Here is a 23787-nt window from a genome sequence, read left to right as displayed (position 1 = left end):
ATAAATCAGCTAGAGCTATTCAAAAATTTCGGAATGCCAGCCCAGTCTTCTGTCAGAGGGTTGACCAATCAATGATGAAATTTGGTACCATCCTCTTAAGCTAACCTAAAGTGTTCTAGTGTAAGTAAAATTGGAGAGTGGGGCTCTGCTCCGTATTACCACCACCTGGTGTTCAAAACACGAGTCAGGCCTAAAAAATCAGAAGATTATACTTTTTAAAATCTAATGATTTTTCCCGAAGGGTCCATTTTATTTGTCTTCTCAGGGCTGGATTTTAAGCCTAACCGAGTCACATTTTCCAGACTGTCACTGGAACGTATGTTCTGTTTCAGCACAAACTGAAAGTCTCCTGCAGCCCCAGAGCCCCAGGGACTGGGAGCTTTACAAAACCCACCACCTACAAACAACTCCCAAGCGCCACCGGCACCCAGCCAGCTGCTCCGCGCGTGCTGCCAGCGCCACTCGCAGGATCAGGGCTTCGGAAAGGTCCCCGGACACACTCGACCAAACGCTCCGAGCTCGCCGGGACCTGCCCAGCGGCGGGGGTGGAGCCCCCTCCTTTCCAGCCCGGAAGACGGGGCGCGGGGCTCCACTCGCAGTTGCTGCTGGAGCCGCAGAGGGGCGGTAGAGCCACGTGTGCGGCGCTCCCCGGGCGGAGGCCGGGCCGGAAGCCCAGTCGCGGTAGCTGAGTCGCACATGGGCCCCCCGCTGCAGCGCCAGCCATGGCCGAGAGGATCGAGCAGCGCATCGAGGGCCGACTCCCGGAGCTAGAGCAGCTGGAGCGGGTCGGGCTCTTCACCCGCAAGGAGATTAAGTGAGCGGGGCCGGGAGGGCGGCCAGAGGCTTGTGGCTTTAAAGCCGAAGAGAGCTTGAATCCGCGAGTCGTGCGCGTCTCTTCCGTCCTGAGCCCAGAAGGGCGAGTTGGGTCGGCCCCCGGGGTACAAACCCGGCCCGGCCTACAGGGGACGGCTTCGTGGCGTTGCAGTTTCATAGCCAAGCCCCCCTGGCCGAGGCAGGGGTGGGGGGTTGGGCGAGAGGGGCCCAGGTTTCCGAGCTGCAGAGGAAGGAGGCTCCTCCTGTCGCCCCCTCCCTAGAGAGGAGTTGGAGTCTCAGCGTGCGAGCGAAACGCAGCAGCCGGGCCCGCTGAGCTAGAGATTGTCTGTAGCAACGCCGCTGTGTCCAGCCGCTGGCACGGGGGGTGGGGGGTGGAGATCGTCTGGCTGTCCGCACACGGGACCAGTTGTGCATAGCGGGGAAGGGGGAACCCTTCCTGATTCCTCTGGGCATGGCCTGAAGCCCAGAAGCCTGAGATTTTATAACAGTCGTTGTCTGAATGTGGAGTGTGTCGAGAGGAAAACCAGCACACCTGTTCTCTCCGCGGGGGAGCGGCACAGAATCCAGGGCGAGAAGGGTGGGGAACCTTTAGGTCAGGGCCAGTGACCCACAGAAACATCAGTCGGGAAAACAAAAAGCAAAACGAACAAACCCCTCAGGGAGCTGGTGCGCTAGTGAGGAGGAAGAAAAACGCCTCAGAGATGTGGCCCCTAACTGAGAAGCAGGGGAGAAAAAACAGAAACTCCTCCCACTCCATCTCTGTGGGGTGGTGGAAGAGGCTCAGGGCTTACCCCAGGGCTGGATTAACTTTTGTGGGGCCCCCAGGCTGTGGGGTGAGACAAAAATTAGAGGCTCATTGTGCGGAGGAGGGCTGCAGGATGGGGGTGCAGGGAGTGGCGTGGGAGTGTGGCATCTGAGCAGGAGATAGAGAGCAGAGGCAGGGGATGGGGTGCCTGCCTTCCACAGTTTGAGGTTGCCACTGTGCTTCCAGACACCATCCCTGCTGCTCCCGTTGGCTGGGATTACCATCCAGTGGGAGCAACAGGGTGGAGCCTACAAGCGAGCGCAGGGACAGAGCTTCTACTACACCATGTCTTGATCTGGGGGGAGGCCCCCCACACATTGGGGAGCTGGCACTCCCCTCATGTGGCTGGAGTGCTATTGTGGCAGGCTGGACCTGGCCCATAGATCACAGGTTTCCCATCCTAGGATTATATTAGTGTTCCAGTGCGAGCCCTTACACAGATGGTAAAGCTTCCTCCAGGCTGGACTAGTGCCCAAGTGATTAGGGGTCCAGCTTAAAAGGGGTCTGGGACAAAAGCTATCTTACTGGAGTAGAGCCTGAACTAGAACCAAAGAGACTGGGTTTAGAGCTAGTTAGTAGAGACTGATTTTATTGGGATAAAGGGCTGAGCCAGAATCAGGACCCAGATTATGAGATGAGGGGGAACTGTGACTGCATTCAATCTCAGACCCCAGTTTATTGGGGGTAGAGGTGTAGCTCCCTGGTTGTGGGTTGCAGAAGGTGGACTACAGCTCAGGATACTGGGGAAGAGCTGAGCCGGTATTACCAGGGTCTGTGAGGAGGCAGAGGTTTGTGTAGAATTGAGTTCAGGTTATTGGAGAGTGGGACAGGACCCACATGGGAGTGGCAAATGGAGGCTGAAGTAGAGCTCCAAGCATATGCTGCTGGGGGTGGTGAGCATGAGCAAAGCATGGCAGGGACAGGAATAAGCCCCAATTTAGCAACTAAACTGAAAAATCCAAGACTATGTCTACACTAAACACAGAAGTCGACTACAGACACGTAATGCCAACTGTGTAGCTAAAATTGACATATCTGTGCTCTGCTAACTTGTCTGTCTTAACGGGAAAGTTGACAGGAGAGTTTCCCCTATCGATTGTCCTTATGCCTCGTGTCTCCTGAGATCTCAGTTTTGTGCACATACAAAATCAAACCCCTAGTGGGTTGATCTTTTATGGTAGTGTAGATAAAGCCTCGAGGGATGTAGCAGTTATTTGCCAGAACAGTGATAACTTTTTGAAATGGGAGGTTTGGGGCTTAATTTTCATTTTCTCTGTGTTAGAAGAAGCTGTGTGTGGACTGGAAATCTGCCTTGTGTTTAATAGAAGGGTGTTGGAACAACTCAGTGGAAATGTGCTCAGCTGGACACAGTCTAAGAATCCAAGCTCCAGAGAGGCTCATTGCCTGTAACTTGCTGTCACAATGGGCAGAGGTAGAATTTAAGAATGAGCACACAGGAGCAACAACCGCATCCTAAACCCGATGCACAATTGTCTGGTTAGGGTTGACTCTCGCAAGGTGGTAAAGGAATGACGAGAACAGAATGGAACTGAAAATCTGCCTTGTGGAAAATGCCTGTAGTGCTGTACACTTTAGTAATGTCAGTTTGTCAGAATTAAGAACAATTAAAGGATGCTTATAAAATGGAATTCTTGCATTTCTACAGGGCAGTTATTAAGAAGGCCTCAGCTCTAGAGTACAAAATTCAGAGGCGAGCCCTCCACAAGGAAGACTTTATTCATTACATCCAGGTATGTTTTATAAAGGGTTATGGGCTTGGTCAGGCCCTTTTAAAAACATTCAGGTTACATGAGGAAGCCTGTCCTAGTGGAGGAGTTCTCAAGCGTCGTTGCACTGCAATGATGACAAAATTTAGTACATGATCCTAGGAGGTGAGACTGAAGCTGGAGCCCACATGAGCCCCTGTACTCTGGTTGGGGGTGGAGTGAGCAAGAGCTTCAGCCCCATGTAGAATCCTGTATCCATGGCCAGTTGGGGTTGGGCTTTGGCCCTGGGTCCCAGCAAGCCTAAGCCAGCCCTGCTGATCCACTTTGGGGTCCTGACCCAAAACTGGAGAACTGCTGTACAAGTGGTTAAAGCACAGGACTAGAAATCAGGTGGTCTGGCTTCTGTTCCTAACTTGGATATAGACTTGCTGTGTGACCTTGGACAAGGTACATAATTTTGCTAGACATGAGCTTCCTTCTCCATTCAGAAATGTCGAGGCTTAGCTGAGATGCTCTCCTAAAGGTGCTAGAGAAATGCAGTTTATTATTAGTAATAAATCATGATCTATTTTGTGGTAGCATTAAACTTAATTGAAATTTTGAACTATTTTAGGATGCTTGAGTGTGTCTGAAACATCACACCTGGTATAAATAGTCCAGCTTGAGTGCTGGCAGATTCAATAATTGAATAAACTGAAAAACGTTTGGCTCTAACTTGATAGCTACTGTGCCATGGATACAGTTCTTATTGTCCCCCGACTGGCTATTTAACAGCTACAAAGATCTTAGCTTGGAGATTTACCTTTTTTTTTTCAATTACTTTTTAATTGTTTTTTTCCCTTCCCTTAGTATGAAATTAATGTGTTGGAACTAATCAAGAAAAGGAGATCGGTAAGTTGATAAACTCCTTACTATGCCAAGTAGCATAAACCAAATCTTGACAATACCGGAAAATTAACTATTATTTTTCCTACCCTTCAGCGCATTGGATATTCCTTTAAGAAGGACGAGATTGAGTATTCTATTGTGCAGAGAATACATGGGCTCTTCAAGCGTGCCACAGAAAAATGGAAAGTAAGCACATTTCCTTCTGTGGGGCCTGCCAGTAATACACAGCCTCTTGATGCAATGTGGTATCAGAGAATAAACATAACTGCTAACAAGTATCTATGATCATGCTGGAGGGTAGAAAAGTTAAATGGAGGTTTGTAGAAACAGAGGGTGATGGTTTACTGGTAATGGTTTCATATCTGATACACAGTGTCTTCAAGAAAGAATATTCTGGCTCATGTGCAGATAGACTCTGTGATGGTGAGAGGCCTATCAGTTCTCTGTGTGTGACCACAGGATATCCTGTTTACCATTGCCCACGTGTAGGGTTGCCAGATTCTGTTGATTGCCGTCTGCGTAATTTTTTTCCTGCTGGTATTATTAAATGACACACATATAAAGCAAGGGCATGTGAAGTGGGGTGTGTGCTGATTGCATACAACATTGACTGTCAAAGGCATGTGCTCCCTTTACATCCATAGTGCTGGTGCAGTTCGATCAGTACACTCTGCAAATTCTAGGTATGAAAGTGCAGTTAGCAAAACTATCCTGTCCTGGGAGACCATCTTGGTTACAACACAGATGAAGGAGGGCCACTTACGCAGTCCACTCACTAGCCTCGGTTGCCCATTGCCGCTCTATGATCTACTAGGTCTTTCTTCTCTTTAGTCGCTATAGGTCTTTATACGGCCATGTGGATTTGCCTGGTGAGAACTGGAACTTGAAGTAGTTTCAGGGGAAGTGATTGCTTTGAGTCACCTAGCAGTAATACCTCTTTGGGGTGATGAAGTAACTGTGCTGATGAGTTCTTTTTTGGCTCAGGAAGATGATGGGAAAAGAGGAGATGGGATCCTTGAGACATCCTTGTATGCAGGCAAACCTCTGCATGCATGTGTGGAAGGTTGAACGACAAGAAAACCCCAAACAGCAAAGTGACTTCCATCTACATGTTTTACTGCAGTCATAACAAATGTATGCTCTGTATATGTCAAAATGCACATCTGGTTCTAAAGGCGTATTACTGCAGTGTTGTTTCATCCCAGGTAACCGCCTCTCCTTGCTTTCCCGATAGGATGACATTCAGCTGTGGTTGTCACATGTGGCTTTTTGTAAGAAATGGGTAAGTATTCAAAAGGTTACTTTTCTGTAATTTTACAGAAGTAAATAAAATCTATAATGCTGAACAAATAAGAGGAATGTCACTCCCAAAGGTAGGGTTTTTTATAGGGGGGGATGTTGCTAAAAACAGTAGTATCGGAATGGAAATGCCTTTTCCATCACAACTGTAGCATAGCTGTCCAGGCACTGTAATGTTTCTTTGTTGCAAAATGGTTCAGTTTAGTGCTAAAATGTTCACAACAGATAAAACACAAGTTCTTTTGTCTTTACAGAATAAAAAAATTCAGCTTAGCAAGGTGTTCTCTGCCATGCTCGCCATTCATCCGGACAAGCCAGGTACAGTAAAATGTTTTTAGTCTCTTATGTTCAAATCAACCAGATTGGTTCCTTTACTGTTAGTGTGACAAACTCGAATCAAACCACGCTACTGCTCTTGGAGTTCCCCGTTCAACTCCTTAACCCCTCTCTTGCATTCTTCATCTTGGTGCTCCTCTGAAAGGAAGTCACTGCAATGAGAGGGCTCTGAATGAAGGGTCTTGCTCACAAGCCAACAGAGATGATGTTGCTGGGGATTCTAAGGCTAAAAGGCCCTTTTCGTAAAGACAGCAGGGAATTAAACAAATATCCCTGAAACAGAACATTTTGAACACACTTCTTTGCCCTTCTTTTCCCATTAGTCTTGTAGCAGAGACAGAAACAGACCCGTTTGTGTGTTCCATTACAGCATTGTGGATTATGGCTGCCAAGTGGGAAATGGAGGAACGCCTCTCATCTGAAAGTGCCAGGCACTTGTTCCTTCGTGCACTGCGCTTCCATCCAGAGTCTCCAAAAATGTATCAAGAAGTGAGTCCATGGTTCTGCATCTGTGTATAGTTAGGTTGGCTTGGCTCACTCTTGCGAAGGTTTGTTTCCCGTTGTCCTGGGAAGTGTGGCTGTGTAGATTGTTTTTGTACTTACATTTTTCATATTTCATGACAATTGTGCAAGAGTGACTTTTTAAACAAATTTAGAGTAAAATTCTGTACTAGAGTGAAGAGAAATTCTGATCTCATCTTAAACACGTCAAATTTATTAAAGTTGACTTTTTACCACTAGGTTTTATAAAGTCAATGGTGAGTGTCCACCCAGGTCCAGAAAGTTGACATAATGTGTCTCCCTTACCTTTGCTAGGTTTGACCATGTCAGCAGTACATTGTGGGTACCTATCCAACAGTTTTGCAGCCCCACTGCATTCTAGGTTTCTGTGCCAGTGCGTATGGGAAAAAATGCTCCGCAGGTGGTTGTGGGTGTCCGATGTCATCGTCCCAGAGTGCAATGCCTCACTCCCTCTGCCATTGAAAACAAACTACCAAAGGATTTCTTGTGCTGCTTTTCCGAAGGCTGTTCCTGACACACGCCATTACAAGGGGCTAGCATGGATCTGGAGGAGCTTAGAGATGTACAGGAAAAAATTGCTCTTGGTTAGAGCTTGGCATCTGAACGCTACAGGGGGAGTTGTTTTATTTTACCCAGTTTAGTGTAAATAACCTCGTTGTGATCAGATTTGCTTTAGCCTATTTTGCCCGGTCCTTTCACATGAACTCTCTTAAATCATGGTTCACCAAGAGTTTTCTACACCATTGACGTCAGCTGAGTCACCTCTAACTTAAAGCAATCTAAATGGGCCCTTAGTTCTGGTTTTCACATCAGTATTTACAGGGGTGAAGTATCCTGGTTGAGAAAACGAGAATGGCTTCCATAGAGAGCATGTTAAGAAATCATGGAAGGTCCCTCCTTAATAAATGTGAATTCCAGAGAGAAGGAAATGTAAGAGCAATTTTGTAATTATGTTTCTGGTAAGGTTTCCTAAGCATAGGAGCCATGCAGTCCCTCTGCTGGTGAAACTCCCATTCAAGTCAATGGGAGTCTCACCTGAGTGCAAATTGGAGTACCCCATCTTTCTCTTTGTGTTATTTTAGCTGGTACTGTATTGTATCTAGCATGCTCGTTATTTACATAGCGAGTGAATATTCACGGGCAGAAGCAATCACAAACATATCCCAGAGGGGCTTACAAGGTGTATTCGTGGAGCCTTTAGTAAAGATTAACTCCTAGGAAAGTCAGTACTGATTATGGACCACGTGATTCCTATTGTAGGAGATGCTAAAATGGAAAACAGTGTGTGGTTTGTTATCTGATTTCTGTGTGCGCACTTGTGTGGCCCTGGCGCCAATTAACAGTGATCCCTTGCTAAATTGAACGCTTCATAATCTGCGCATGTCATGAGTGGTCCCCTCACATCTCAGCAAAGATGGAATAGCAGATGCTGCAGTAAATGGGAATATTACTAAGGGTACGTCTGTACTTACCAGATCGACCTGGTTAGGGTCGATTTTTCAGGGTTTGATTTCATGCACCTAGTGAGGACGCAAAATCAGATTATCAGGGTAGACAGTCAACTCCTGTATTCCTCATTATTGCAAGGAGTAAGGGAGGTCCACGGGAGACCTCCCTCTGTGAGGATGGCCAGATAAGTTGATTGTAGATATGACAGTTGGAATTGCATATCTGTTATTGACTTTCACACCTGGCCTAAAATGTAATTGGTTTTGCAAAATGTTTTACTGTCAACAGTGCATTAGCAAGTGATCACAAATACAGGTACCAGAGAGGTAGCCGGGTTAGTCTGTATCTTCGAGAACAACAATAAGTCTTGTAGCACCTTATAGACTAACAGATATTTTGGAGCATAAGCTTTTGTGGGCAAAGACCCGCTTCATCAGATGCATGAGTGGGGGGTTGGTTTCAGAGGGCTATTTAAAGAGTGGGGTCCCAGTAAAAGGGAGGGCCAGAGCTGACAAGGTCTATTCAGTCAGGGTGGAAAAGGCCCATTATCAGTCGTATGTATGAAAAGAGGGAAAAACAAGTCAGATAAGACGGGGGGGGGGGGGGGGGGGGGGGAAGGAGGAGAGAAGATATGGTCCATTGTCAGTCTAATGTGTAGATGTTAACACCTGATAATATATCCAAAATATCTGTTAGTCTATAAGGTGCCATAGGACTTCTTGTTGTTCTTGAAAATACAGCTGTATTACAGTTGCTTAAAATGTCAGCAAACTACCTATGATGATGCATTAATCCTGTATTTTTAAAATAGCTGCTGTATTGATTTTTCAAAATTTAACTCATTCACAATGGGACTCCCTGACACTTGTGGGAGTTCTTTCTTACACTTCTTCAGACAGGGCTTGCTTTAGTAAATGTCCATGTGGTTTTGTTTATATGTACCGTAAATATTTACCTCCTCCTCCTCCCTTCCCTTTTTATGCCACCTGTTTCCTGCAGTATTTCAGAATGGAGCTGATGCATGCTGAAAAGCAGAGAAAAGAGAAGAAAGAGTTTGAACAAGCCAAGATGGATTTGGTAAGATATTTAAAATGGATAGGCAGTGCCCTTAAGGATAAATAGTGTAGAACAAGGGTCAGCAACCTTTCCAATGCAGTGCCAAAATTTGACCTTTTCTCTCTGTATGGTCCGAGTACTGGTGATACTTTTTAAAGTCACCTAATGCTCCTACTTACAGCTTCGTTAATAAATTCAGATGCAGGTGTTACCATTTAGGAGGTGGTTAGTAGCATAAGCTGGTCTTTTGTTAGTCCAGAGGCCGCATGGCTTTGAGCAAGCTCCTGGCTACATGGGGCAGGGTGGGGCTGAGCTCCTGCCTTGTGTGCCACTCTTGGCCCATGTGCCAGGGCTTGCTGATGCCTGGTTTAGATGTACATGCTACAGCAGAACCCTGTTTCTCTGACCTTCTGCTATCTGGGTATTTCTATTAACTGAATAATCATATACCGGTTCAGAAACAGAGAGAGCCATGCTAGGCTGTATGCTATCAAAACAAAAAAGCAGTCCAGTAGCATAGACTACAAAAATACTAGACTAGACAAAATAAAGACTAACAAAATAATGTATCAGGTGATGAGCTTTCCAAGTCTGTTCTGGTATGGCTATGATCTGAAGAAGTGGGTCTGTCCCATGAAATCTCATCACCTAATACATTATTTAGGTTCAGAAACGGGTGATATAGCCTCTTGCCACTAGATGGTGCTGCAGCCCTGCACATTTTTGTTCTCTGGATTATCTGAATTACTGATTCTCCAATCTGGCCCCAATCCCAATTACATCAGATACATGGGGTTCTGTTGTACTTGACTGCACTGCTAGAAGTGCACCTTTGAAGTGTACTGTTTGAAATCTAGAGCCATTTGGAGGAACCACTTTGTTCAGTTAGAATTTGTGTTCCTGTGGTTTTCAGACCTCTGGCTGCTGGTCAGATCACATGTACATTTATTTGACTTTCCGTAAGGGGAACACAGCAGTTGTTGATAAAGACTTTTGCCATGATAGTAATAGCTTTATATTTCTTTTGTATACCCACCTGTTGTAAATACCAGTTTCTGGTCAAGACTAGTTAATCTGGTTTCCTCTTTTTGCACTAGGTATTGATTTGATTCTACTCTGGCTACAGACCAGACAGATGTGGGGGGATGGAAAACAATGCTATTGCCAGTTCTTAATCTTTTGACAGTGTGCTGGTTCAGAAAGAAATAAAATTCTCTAAGTTAGTTATCTCACATTTTAGGGCAAGTTCAACTATTCTGAGGAGGTTCTGAATGGGGAAATGGCTCGAATAATCTACAGAAATGCCATTCAGAAAATTAAAGGTATTTGAATGCTTCCTTTCCCCTCTTGTTTAATGGAAAAATGATCATGTTGGAGTGAGTCTCGGGTATCTACTTTGGCTAGTCCTGGCTTCATTTATGCACTGTTGCTAAAAGGCACCCTTTCCTGCACAAAACTGGAGCAATATGGAGACAGATGTGGGTAGCACTAAATGGTAATTCATTTTCCAGGCAGGCACCATCTCTGGCTTACCTGCCATTTGCCTGAAATAGCAACCATTGCCCAGCCATACCCCTTACTTACATTTGAGTTCACAACCACAAGATCTGCACAAACAGATGATCAGGTTCATAGTTATTTGTAAAAATCTCTTCTGGATACAGTTGTGACAGAGGTACAAAATATCAAGCGCCTTTTGTTGAACCCCTTCTCTCTTTCTCACATGCTTTATTTACATGTGCTTTTTCTACTAAGACCTTGATTAAAACCAAGCATAGATATATTTTCCAGGTGAAAAAGGATGTGATTCAATCTGCAATCTTCACACAAACAAACAGTGCCATTCCCCTCCATAAGACTCCTGGTGTGGATTGCAGGTTGGTGGCCTTGCTTGTCCTAATGATTGAAATGAAGCACAGTGAAAAATAAATATAACTAATCTCTGGGCTGCCCCAATATATACATTACAGAATCAAAGGACTGAAAAGGACTTTGAGAGGTCAATTAGTCCGGTCCCCTACTCTCTCACGTCAGGACTAGGTATTATCTAGACCTTCTCTGACAGGTATTTGTCCAGCGTGCTTTAAAAACCTCCAATGATGGAGATGCCACCACCTGCCTTGGTAATTCATTTTAGTGTTTAACCACCCTAACACTAGGAAGATTTTCCTAATGTCCAACCTAGATCTCCCTTGCTGCAATTTAAGCCCAATTTTTCTTGTCCTATCCTCGGAGGTGAAGAAGAACAAATCTTTCTCCCTCCTCCTTGTAACAACCTTTTATGTATTTGAAAACTGTTATGTCCAGTCTGTCTTCTCTTTCCCAGACTACAAACCCATTTTTTTTTTCAATCTTCCCTGCATAGGTCATGTTTTCTAGCTCTCTACTCATTTTTATTGATCTTCTCCAGACTTTCTCCAAGTGCTCCACATCTTTCCTGAAAGGTAGTATCCAGAACTGGACAAAGTGCTCCAGTTGAGGCCTAATCTGTGCAGAGTAGAGAAGAATTATTTCTTGTGTCTTGCTTATAACACTCCTGTTAATGCATCCCGAATGATTAAAAAAAAACAAGCAGTCCTGTCACACCTTAAAGATGGACAGATTTATTTATTAGGTAATGAGCTTTTATGGGTAAGACCCACTTCTGAAAAAGCTGAAGAAGTGGTTTTTACACGAGAGCTCATTATCTAATACATAAAATTGTTAGTATTTAAGGTGCTACAGGACTGCGTGTTTTTTTGTGAAGTCAGAGACTAACATGACAGCCCCTCTGAGACTTTATCCTAGGATGACAATTGCTTTTTCTGCAACAGTCAGTGCTGACTCATTTAATTTGTGGTCTGCTAAGACCCCCCAGATCCCTTTCTGCAGTACTCCTTTTTACTCAGTCATTCCCATTGTGTTTGTGTGTAACTCATTGTTCCTTCTTAAGTGGATTACTTTGGATTTGTCATTATTGAATTTTAACCCCTTCCAGGTTGGTATCATTTGCAAACTTTAAGTATTTTCTATGCGATTATCTAAGTCATTGATAAAGATATGTTGAACAGAATCAGACAGAGAACTGATCTCTGCAGGTTCCCACTTACGCCCTACTAGTATGACTGTGAACCATTGAAAACTACTTTGTGAGTACAGTTTTCCAACCAGTTATGCACCCGTCTTAGTAGCTCCATCTAGGTTGTATTTTCCTAGTTTGTTAATGTGAGAGACAGTATCAAAAGCTTTACTTATACCACATCTACCACTTCCCTTTGTCAGAAAAAGCTACCAGACTGGTTTTACTTGACTTGTTTTTGATAAATCCATGCTGACTGTTACTCCATATTGAATGTTTACTTGTTAGTAGCTGGATAGATTTTAAAATATTGTATTTACTTTTTTGGAAACACATATATAAAACCTTTGAAAACCAGCAATGATGACAGAAGTGCAATGTGCCAGAGGAATGTAGTGTCTGTTTATTGAGTTTCTTTGCTCTTTTGGTCTTAGGTGCTGAGTTCCACCTGTCCTTGCTTTCAGTTGCAAAACTCTTTGATTTTACAGAAGACGTGCAAAAAGAAATTCTTGAAAAGTAAGTTGATTTGGGGGAAAAAAAAAAAAGAAAATCACCAGCATGGTCTTAATTTATGGCCAGTTGACAGTTTGGTATCAGAGACACTGTGTTGTTGAAATTGGATGTTAAGATCCATCAAAATTTCCTTTTTAAGAAAAAGACCAGCTTTAGTGTCAAACCAACTGTGGTCCTGGGCAGTGTTCCTCTAATCTTTTCCAGCCATGTGTGGAATAATGTTTTATGTGCACTGAGGCATGTGTGAATGTGCAGCACCACCAGAAACAAACAACTGTGCTGTCGGCATTCTGCTGATCAGATGGGTGGCGTTTGAATTTCTCCTGAGTGGCCTGACAGGTGCACAGCTTAGAGGGAAGACTGGTGCTGAGCCGTGTGTGTGTGTGTGTGTGTGTGTGTGTGTGTAAAAGTTCATGCTAATAAAATGTGAATAAAATGCGCTTGTTCTTGGAAAAGGCATTTTATGTTCAGGAAACGCGTAACTTCCGAGTTCCCTTAGTTGCTTGTACCGTGCAGCCAGCTCAAGTTTTCCAGTGCATTTCTTTTTCCAAAAGAGCTGCTTTGAAAGCTCACTGTCAAGAGCAAGCACTGCTGCAAAGAAACAGGCCAGAATTTTAGATACGTGCCTCTCATGGAAGGGTGAAACATTGAATTTAAATGAAATTTAATGAAACTCAATTAAAACAATACATGAAATTTAATTCCTTAGACTTGTCCCCTTGGAATAAAATGGTAATTGGTGACTCTATAGCCTCTCGTCAAGAATGAGCTTGCAACAAGATAGCAGTTTGCACATGACGACGTTGTGGACTGTGTACATTAGCTTGCAGGCTGAGCATGCTGATGATCCTCTTACTTGGGACTACATAGCCCGCCAGGAACTGGAGCTGGAGTCCTTGCCGTCCCCAGAATGTTTGTCTAAACAGACGAAAGCATCCGAGGTGGTCCGGAAAGAGGAGCGGTGCTGTGCCGTGTTTGAGGAAGCAGTGACGTCCCTCCCCACAGGTTAGAAATGTTGCTGTAATTTTAAAATTGGCTTTCTCACTTGCTTTCTCACCTAGCGCTTGTGAGAAATGTGCAGCGAGGCTCCCAAAGCTATTGTATAGCAGGGCCCATTTTTAATAGAATGGGAGTATCTTGGGAACCTCTCACCTGTATTCAGTTCTGCAGGCTGGGTCCCCACCCACACACCTGAGGCATTCTTGTAGCAAAGGCAACACCTGCTGACCTGGAATAGCATAATGGAAAAGCATTTATTTGTAGCTTTTTTTTGAACGTGATGTAGTGAATGGGGAGAGTCAAAGCTTGCAGCCAGCCCAACCTCTGCAGACCTGTTCGGAAACCACTGATAGATGCTTAAAACTGATTCTTCTCTGTCTTATGAAAACTCATAGAATTCAAATGCAGTTGAACCTGTCTGGTTTGGAACACTACTCCAACAATGGCTGTAGTCTTGCAGGACCATGGATGTTAATGGATCAGAGAGCCCTGGTGGCTGGGATCAGGGGCCTGTGGCCAGGAGCCTAGCTGGGAGTGCGCCCAGGCTGGGTACTTGGTGACTGGGGAGCCCGGTGGCCAGGCCCAACAGTGGGAACCTCAGCCAGCAGGATAATCTGGGGCTGGTGGCTAGGAGGGGAGCCTGCAAGCCCCTGTGAGAGCCTGGATGCCAGCTGTATAAGGGGTGGCACTGACCTCCCCTGGTCTAGCAAACTCCCTTGCTCAGGACTGGGCAGGTGTCGAGGGTGCCAGACCAGGGCACTGTCAGTTTGCTGTAACTAAGCAGCCAACATAGAATGTCAGTGGAATGGATCTGTGTACTTGGCTCCTGCCTGCTTTGATCACAACTGTGGCCCAGTCCTGTTTAAAAAGCTTACCTAGGGAACGATGCTCAGTTTACCTGCCGCGCGCTCTCTACAGAGCATGTGGTAGCCTGTGGGAAGACAGGGGCTGTCATGGAATCATAGAAATGAAAGAACAGAAAGGCCCTTGGGACGTCATCCAGTTCCACCCCTGGTGCTGAGGCAGGATCAAGTCTGCTTAAAGTACCCTTGACAAGTGTGCGCCCCTGTTCTTAAAATCCTGTAGGGCTGGAGCTTTTACAGCCTTCCTTGGAAGCCTATTCTCAAGCTTAACAATCTTCCTGGTTAGAAGGGTTTTCCTAGCATCTAACCAGAGTCTTCCTTATTGCAAATTAAATCCATTACTACTTGGCCTACCTACATGGAGGACAATTTGATTGTTTAATAATTTGTTCTAGTATCTTTCCAAGTATCAAATTTAGGCTGGCTGGTCTGTAAGTCCCTAGGTAGCAGGAGCCGTGGCCTACTATTACCATGCCGTTAGGTCCTAGAGCATGAATTGTAAGTCCTGCATTTGTCCCTCACTTATCTTTCCTGCCAGGAGCCACATTTCATCCTCGTTTTGGCCCCAGTTCAGCAAAACACTCAAGTACGTGCTTCAGTTCTATGGAGTTCAATAGAACTGAAGGATGCACTTCAAGTTAAGCGTGATCTAAAGTGCTGCTTGAATGGGGCTGGACTGACTGAACCATGTGATTAAATGCTTTATTGCATTGAGGCCTGAATGCTCCCAGAGTAAAATACTGCTTAGCTTGAAGGCTATTAGCTGAGTATTACCATCTGTAGTTCATATGGCAAACAAGTTACTTTAAATATTCATTTGTCCTTATTGTGGGTGCGTCATCCCTGGTATTTGTACTTGAAGTAGGGCTTGACATCTCATACTGCCCCCTCCACAAGACAGGTGTCTGTGCCCTCTGCTATGCTCCTGTCCAGTGTCTAACTCTCCCTTTGACTTGACAGAGGCCATGTGGAAATGCTACCTCACTTTTTGCCTGGAGAGACTTAACAGGAAAACTAACAGTGAGGAATTGAGACAGAAGGTGAGTGTTTGTCATACATTCATAGTACCGAAAGCATCTGCTGTCACTGATTTCCAGAGTGTGCATTCGTGATACTCTGGTAAACTGTGGTTGATTTCCATTGATTTGAAACAAATTAGGCAGCTCGCCTGAGATCAGCTGGTTTGTGATTTGGATTAAAAGCTTTCCTTAAAGATGAGTTGTTCTCCATATTCAGCATCTTCCTTCAGGGCTGTATAAATCAATCTTCCCGTTTGGTCATCTACTTGAAAATTGTCATGCATGTACCCCAGATGTGAGTGAGTTGTGGGGTTAGGAAGCTTGAAACCAATTGAACAATTTTGATTCAAGTAGTTGACTAGGAGTCTGGGGCTTTCTTTGAGTTCCTGTAATGGAGAGGAAAAAACCTTCATCATAAAAACTGAACTTTTAAGCAAATGCTCCTAACTCACATTGTTTCTTTACCCATACTTTTATAAACAAAAACTATATGAAAACAATGTTGAGTATAATCCAACAGTAAAGATTTTTTTCTCTTTTTAGGTTTCCTTATTTATGCAAGATTTTTTATCCAGGGATCTTAATTTTCCTTCTTAAAGTGCTTTTCAGTATCCCTCTGTCTGCAGATGGGGAAACTGAGGCAGAGTAAGACTTGCCCTAGATCATAGAGATGACAGGTTTCCTGACTGTCTTTGTCTTGGCCTCTGGACCATGTTGAAGTAGCTGGTTCTTGTCCAGTCTCTCTGCAGCATTTTCAAAAGAGCGGTGATCTTTAATATTCAGACGTACATAAAAGCCAGAGATGGGAACCTGGAATCATTGGCTGTTAAGTGCTTTGAGCGCCTTTGAATAAAAGTGCTATGGTAGCGCAGACTTCTTAATATGCTGTACCAGCAATGCCAAATGATGCTTCCTTAGACAAAGCATTATTTTGATGGGTAAATAAATAGGTTTTTTTTCATTGTCTAGAGGAACAGAGTTTTAGTGCTTGGATTGATGAATCCTCACCACTGCTCTTCTGTGCTTAAACCTGACTAGCTCAATTAAGAAAACTGTTGCTTTGATTCTTTTTCTTGCATTTGACTCTCTTCATCAGCCATTTATGGTATGACTCTGCTGTTAGATCTGCAAGTGAGCTTTGCTGTATTATTTATTTATTTATTTTTGAATGGAGGGGGTTCAAAGTGTCTCCATACATCTCTGTCTAAGGATGGAAGCTTAAGTCTCAGGCACTTGATTCCACTTGTAAACTAGAATTTCGTGGGGCTAAAGGAGTTGGCATCCAATGTCCGCTGAATCCCAAAGGGATTTGGACTCCTCAGAGAACCCCACCCTTGAAAACGTTCACTTGATTTTGGTATATACAGCAGTAAACTTATTCTCTTTCTCTTTCAGAGGCTGGAAAGGACTTTGAGTGTGTTCAGCAGAGCCCATGCGTCCACCTTGCTCCCAGAGACATTGTATAAGCAGTGGGTAAGAATAAATGCAGAAAACGAGATTGGGGCTCTGGTCCTGAAATGTCTGCACTCCTAAAACTGCCAAGTAGGAGCCTCGGCTATGCAGGAATGCCAGATCAGGGCCTAATTTCCTAATACGCTATGTAGCCTTGTCTCATTGATTAACTTCAACTGTTGTTTCAGCTTCACCTGTTGCTGGAGTGTGACCTTTCCCAGAAGGCCACAGAGGTAGCAGAAGCAGCAACTGAACGGTTCATCCAGTCTGTGGAAATGTGGCAGACGAGACTGCAGGTGCTAATCAAACTCACCAGTGACAGTGTGGCCCCGTGTTTTGAGGAAGCTGTGAGACAGGTGAAATCTAAGGTCTGTGACCCTTTTAATCTGTTGTGCCACACACTGCAACAAGTTTGTATTTTCTTAACATTTAAAATAACTGTATATGGGTTCACCATCCAAAATGCCCATTATGTTGAAGGTCAGTGAGTGATGTGCAAACAAAACCAGAACTTTTAAAAGAAATTTAATCTTGAAATTCAAGGGTTCGACTGTGGAATCCTGGGCTACGTCTACACGTGCACCCAACTTCGAAATAGCTTATTTCGATGTTGCGACATTGAAATAGGCTATTTCGATGAATAACGTCTACACGTCCTCCAGGGCTGGCAACGTCGATGTTCAACTTCGACGTTGCTCAGCCCAACATCGAAATAGGCACAGCGAGGGAACGTCTACACGGCAAAGTAGCACACATCGAAATAAGGGAGCCAGGCACAGCTGCAGACAGGGTCACGGGGCGGACTGAACAGCATGTCGCTCCCTTAAAGGGCCCCTCCCAGACACACTTTCATTAAACAGTGCAAGATACACAGAGCCAACAACTAGTTGCAGACCCTGTATATGCAGCACGGACCCCCAGCTGCAGCAGCAGCAGCCAGAAGCCCTGGGCTAAGGGCTGCTGCCCACGGTGACCACAGAGCCCCGCAAGGGCTGGAGAGAGAGTATCTCTCAACCCCCCAGCTGATGGCCGCCATGGAGGACCCCGCTATTTCGATGTTGCGGGACGCGGATCGTCTACACGTCCCTACTTCAATGTTGAACGTCGAAGTAGGGCGCTATTCCCATCCGCTCATGGGGTTAGCGACTTCGACGTCTCGCCGCCTAACGTCGATTTCAACTTCGAAATAGCGCCCAACACGTGTAGACGTGACGGGCACTATTTCGAAGTTACTGCCGCTACTTCGAAGTAGCGTGCACGTGTAGACGCAGCCCTGGTGTGATAGGTTTCATGTTCCTTTAGTGGCCAACTGGCATTCCGTGTGTCAGCTTTGGTGAGATATCAGTGTGTTTGCATCCCAGCGTACCTGCTTTGCAGGGCCAGGTGGCTGCCCCCAGAGTGCTGGGGGAGGGGAGGGTGGATGGAGTTTAGGGATTTGGTCCACTGGCTGGACATTTTCCCATCCCACAGGCCTGCAGCTGAACTCCAGAAGGTGGAGCGTCAGGAGGGGTTTATTTGTTTCCCCCTTCTGTTGTCTTTGGACCGACCTATTTGGCAGCACAAGAGGATCTGCTCCCACCAGGGTGTCTAGCAGCTGTTAAGCCAGGCAGCGTTTTCCACCTGGAGAGCAGGAAGATTGTGGAGGCATCTGAAACTTGCAGTTGCTGTTTGGCTGTGGGGTGTAGTCGTTTGTTTGTGACAGCCCCTTTTGATGAGTGGTTTGGCCCCCAGATGTCCAGCATGTTCATTGGAACGTGGGTGGGTATTGGCTGGAAGTGTTTGTGCACTGTTGTTTTTAAGCTCTCTGGTGATGGTGGTATTTCTATGTAGGTCACGCAGAGCCTTGGCTCTGAGCTTTCCTTGCTTCCTTTTCCTTGACAGGGCTCTTTGCCTTTATGGACTCTGTGGGTGGAATGGAGCGAAGGAGCGAACAGCAAGGAAGAGACAGAAGCCCTGTACCAGGTACACTTGAACCTCCTTAATCTGGCAACCCTGGGAAGCAGAGTTTTTCAGATTAAAGATTTTTCTAGGCCAGGGGAGGAGTGAACAGGGCTGTCCTGAGGAGAAGCAGGGCCTGGGGAATCCCCACCCCTGCTCCAGCCATTCCCTGCCCTCTTCCTCCCAGACGACAGGACCTGGGATTACTTGGATCCGAGGGCTGGCTGCAGCAAAGGCAGCAGGGCTCGTCCTCTCTCCACACCCACTCACCACACAGGTAGCGGGAGTGGCAGCCTGCTCCACCCAGCTGCACCACAGCGCCTTCCTGGCCTGCTGCGTTTCCTTCTCTGCAGGGGGCAGGACTGGAGGTTTGCTCCACTTCCCGGCACTGCGGAGAAGCGAGGTGCAGCAGGGCGGATCAGGCAGTGTGGTGCAGCTCCCACTGCCCACCTAGTGAGGGTGGGGGGGGACAGGAGAGGCAGTTGCTCCTGCCCTCCCATGTCTGGCCCTCAGTCCCAAGTAACTCCCCTTCCTTCCTGTCCATAGGATGGCTGAGTGGCCGCTGCAGGGCCCCCAAAAGCATGGGGCCTGGGGCGGCTGCCCCAGTTCATCCTACGGATGGGCCAGCGCTGAGTGAGGGGGATGAGGGTGGGGTGCTTGCCTGGCACACTGTGTCTGCTGCTGCCAGGCACTGCTCCCTGCCTCTCTGGGATCAGCAGGGACAAGCCTCCAGCACAGTACATCACGGCCCTGCCATCTCAGAGATGGAAAAGTATTCAAAAAGTTACTTGAGTAAAAGCACAGCTGCTGGGGGGGTGTGATTTACTTAAGCACAAGTCACCCGGGAGGGGTCGTCCTCCCCCGAAAACTACTTGAGTAAAAGCACACACACGCGTATCACATCTTTATTGTCGTCCTCATGTACCTAGAGGTGAAAGCAGCTCCACTTTTACTTAAGTAACTTCTTGGGTACCTTTTCCACCTCTGGCTGCTGTTCCGCCCCCCGCTGAGGGAGGAGAGGGATCAGCACCATGCACAGCCACTTGGCCTCCTCCTGCAGGCTCGGTACCACAGGTATTTCTGACCTAGAGACATCCAGAGTGTGGTGGTTACGGAGTATTTGGCTGAGAGATGCATTATTCCTCTTAGTGTGAGAAATGGACTGGAAAGTAAATAATGGCCAGGGAGGTACTGGGACATTAGGCAGGGCATGTTTAGCAAGTGTTTTCTGCATGCAGCTATTGCTCTGGCTTTGGTTACCAGGCTGACTGCCATGCTTTGGACACATTAGGGAACACTTTTAAAGAGGACTCAGCCCTATTGGCTCATAGGGTACCTTTCTGCAGCCTGTGCCAGCAGCCTTTCCAGTGCAGGTGGAGAGGCTGAAGGTGCTGGTGCTTAGAAACTAGCTAGGTCGAGGCGCATGGAAGTTCTGGCTCATGCTGAAGACTGAGCTCGGAAGCTTCAGGAGAGGCACGTCTACATGTCTGCTCTTAGCATGGTAGCGCAAGCCAGTCCACCGGCCTGGACTGGGGGTTTGCTGTCGCAGGCTGTGTAGATGTACTCTACAGCAGTGGTGGGTAACCAGGCCAGTTCTGTGTGTGGCCTATGAGCTGTTTTGTTTACTGTTGCCCACCCACAGGGTTGCCAGATTCTGCTGGTTTCCTTCCATGTAGTTTTTTCCTACCAAGTGACCCACATGTAAAGCAAGGGTATGTGAAGCGGGGTGTGTGCTGTGTGTCCACAACATTGACTGTAAGAGCCATGCGCTCCCTCTGCAGCCAGTCAAAACACTGCTACAGTTCAGTTGGCACACCTCCCAGATTTTAGGTACACCAGCACAGTTAGCAAAACTGCCACATCGCAGGAGACCGTCTTGGTCCTGGCAATCTTGCAGCCCACTGAGATGAAAGAGGGCCACTTACGCAGCCCACTCACCAGCCTAGGTTGCCAAGCACTGCTCTAAAGTGTCATTGAAAATTAATTAGACTTTGGAGCCTAACTCGCATCTGAAAAAGGAGTTGAGGTTCCTAAGTAATTTTAAAAAATTGCCCCGATACTATCTTCTGGTTTTCCATTTGTGTCCTATTTTCAAATGTCAGTTTGTAAAATGTTCCCTTGAATACGTAACCTGCCTTATGAAAACATAAATGCTCCACCAGAAAAATAGGGGAAAACATTTTTGATTCTAATCCCATCAAAGAACTGCTGGGTAGCATTGGACCAAACACATCACCCCGTCTCATTTTCTCTAGGTGTAATGTACAATAGTTGCTTCTTAATTTGTAGGGCACTGCAGATCGTGCAGCTGAGAAATGGTACGGAAATGCAAAGTACTAATTCTTTAAACTGACTTGATTATTGGCAAGGTGGAACTTTTAGCTCTAATTTGAATTTCGAGGCTTGTTGCTGAAAAATACTGGGTCCTCTCCATCAATCATTTTCACCTACAGTTCAGGATAATCTTGTCCCAATACTGGAAATTCAGGCTCTTTCTCATGCGATTGATATTTGACACCAAAGCCTTTGAAAATAGAGACGAGGAATAGAAAGGAATTAATTAGTATAGTTCTCTATAGTTGTATTGTAACTGTAGCAAAGATCCTGTGTGTTTAACTTGCAGAGATCTTTACTGGTCACAGCCCCAGCTGACTCAGTAACCATGAAAGAGAAATACCTTGATTGGGCGTACAGGATCGGCGGTTATAAGAAAGCAAAGAAGGTCTTTACAAGGTGAAAAATACAAATCTGAAATCTGGTCTTTCTAACATATGTTTGGAGGAAGTCTAAAGTCTAAAATTCTTAATGCTTTTATTTTAGCCTGCACGAAAGTCGCCCATTTTCACTCGAGTTCTTCAGGAAAATGATCAAAATAGAAAAGGAGCAAGTAAGTGTTACGTATCAATGTAGTACAGGTTGAACCTCTCTAATTCACAACTCTTTTGTCTGGCAACATCTGTAATCCAGCAAAATTTTAATGACCTAGATGACCACTTATCATGGTGTGCCCAAGTCCCCCACCATCACATAAAGTTTGTTTACAGCCATCAGTCCTGGCTCTGAGAGTTGGGTGCTGTTATGTAGCTGTATTTTTTCCCTAAATGTCTGCTGAGAGCCCAGTAAACAGCAGAAGTGTGGGTAATGTGCTGGATAATACTGAGCTCCCCTAGTCCAGCAAATTCTCATATTAAGCACTGGTCAGATACCAAGGGTGCCAGATGAGAGAGGTTCAATCTGTATTGTATTTTGTAGGACGTGTGTTACAGCTTTGGACTTGACTAGGAAGGAGTAATTTGAGTACAATGTAATTATATTGCATCACCTCCATATTTGTCTTCTCAAGTGAATCCAGACTATGTAATTTAAAACTGAGTCTCATGCAGTGGTCAGCCTTTGAACTGCTGAGCTGTGTGTGTAACAATGTAATCAGCATACATGTTTGTTTGTGTCTAATGCAGCAGATGGGTTTGTTTCTGTTTACCATCAATGGCCTTTCTCTCCCTTTTTTAGGAATCCTGCAAAATACTTAACCTGAGAGAATACTATGAACGTGCCCTGAGAGAGTTTGGTTCTACAGACTCTGGTATGAGGCTTTCTTGTCCGGTGCCTTTGGTTCCCATTCAGCTGAGAAATGGGGGGGTGATCTTCTTGCCACGTGCCTGCTAGCCTGCATAGTGCAGCTTGCCAGTGCTGTGCCATTAATAGGGATAATGTTCTACAGTGAATTTGCCCCATAGAGTTAATCTGTTTCTCAGTTCTCAAACCGTGGGTTGGGATCCCAGAGTGGTTCGCCACCCCGTTTAACCAGGGCTGGCGTCAGACTGCCTGGATGTAGAATCCAAGGCTGAGGACTTCAGCCCTTGGTGGTGGCGGCGATCAGGGTTCCAACTCCCCTTTACCAGGGGCTGAAGCTCTTGGGTTGTGGTTTTGGTGCTCCCCATCTGGGATAGTGGGGCTTGGGCTTTGGCTGTGGACCCTGCTCAGGGAAAGGCATCGCCCCCACCCCCCCCGAGGTCATGGTGTAGTCTTTGTTTTCAGCCAGGGGTTGTGGTGTACCAGAGTTTTAGAAGCCCAGGCGTGATTCCTGCACACACTCATGGGCAGTCCAACTGATGTCAGTGGGATTACTTGTGAGAGTCAGGGCTTGTGGGATTTGTTGACATTGGCCGACCTTGGGTGAAGCAGCCTTCTGTAACGCTCTACTTCTGTGTAAAGTACAAATCAAGCATGTGTGACTGTGTTCATTACCCAACATCCCTTCAGGGTAGGATCTCCATTTTACAGATGTTGTGCCTGTCTCTGTCACAGCTGGGAAAAACGCCCAGCTCTCTGGGCTTCATGTCTGTGCTACAGCTCTTAGGCAAAACTTCCTTTGTTCAAGGAGACAGTTGGACTTCACTATATTCACCTATGTAACATCTGATGTGGCGAGCTGTGTGTTAGATCTGGGCAGGTGCGTTATCGCAGTCACATCAGAACATAACTAGATTTCTTTTGTCTTTAAAAGATCTGTGGCTAGACTACATCAAAGAGGAACTAAGCCATCCCCAAGGGAAACCAGCTAACTGTGGTAACATTCACTGGAGAGCTATGAAGATGCTAGAGGGAGAGCTGGTGGAAAAATTTGTTTCAAAATACACTTTGCTGCAAACTGGACACTTATGAAGAATGTAAATTGTGTTGAACTTACGCACGTTTCTGACAGACTATCAAAGCATGGCATTTCTGGCACCAGTTGTCCAAATTTTTGTACAAGATTCTGAAAATAAAAGTTTCTGACCCAGTCTAGTACAGATATTCAAGTAATTTTGGAATTTCTTTGGTCCAACACACAGCTGCTGCTGCTACTGTTGCCTGTCTCCTGTGGAAGGGTGTGAATCCACAATTAAAGAGGAAAAACTTGTTACAAAGCAAGTGAAGGAATCCATCAGTGTCTTTGTTACTGAAAGCGTCTGAGAGTACATGCTCCCAACAGTCTCTATCTAGTGCAGTAAACAGCCACTATACACCAGCTTTCACATGTTTAAAA

The 23787-nt window shown here is 45.8% G+C and overlaps 1 protein-coding gene across 1 annotated transcript; it reads left to right on the top strand.

Moving 5' to 3' along the window:
• The first annotated feature begins 659 nt into the window (after positions 1-659).
• Positions 660-23555, top strand: UTP6 (UTP6 small subunit processome component). The gene is made up of 19 exons (XM_075014761.1): positions 660-814; positions 3306-3390; positions 4216-4257; positions 4348-4440; positions 5489-5536; positions 5808-5871; positions 6260-6378; positions 8860-8937; positions 10157-10238; positions 12409-12490; positions 13311-13492; positions 15310-15389; positions 16764-16841; positions 17009-17188; positions 18702-18782; positions 21382-21491; positions 21579-21645; positions 22269-22341; positions 23266-23555. Exons 1-19 carry the CDS (start codon positions 723-725, stop codon positions 23421-23423), a joined length of 1794 nt encoding a protein of 597 aa, XP_074870862.1. The 5' UTR covers positions 660-722; the 3' UTR covers positions 23424-23555.
• Positions 23556-23787: the final 232 nt, after the last annotated feature.

The sequence above is a fragment of the Carettochelys insculpta genome, chromosome 20, assembly GCF_033958435.1.
Source record: "Carettochelys insculpta isolate YL-2023 chromosome 20, ASM3395843v1, whole genome shotgun sequence".
NCBI lineage: Eukaryota > Metazoa > Chordata > Testudines > Carettochelyidae > Carettochelys > Carettochelys insculpta.
Note: the sequence above shows the minus strand (reverse complement) of the source record. Positions and strands in the feature narration are given on the sequence as shown.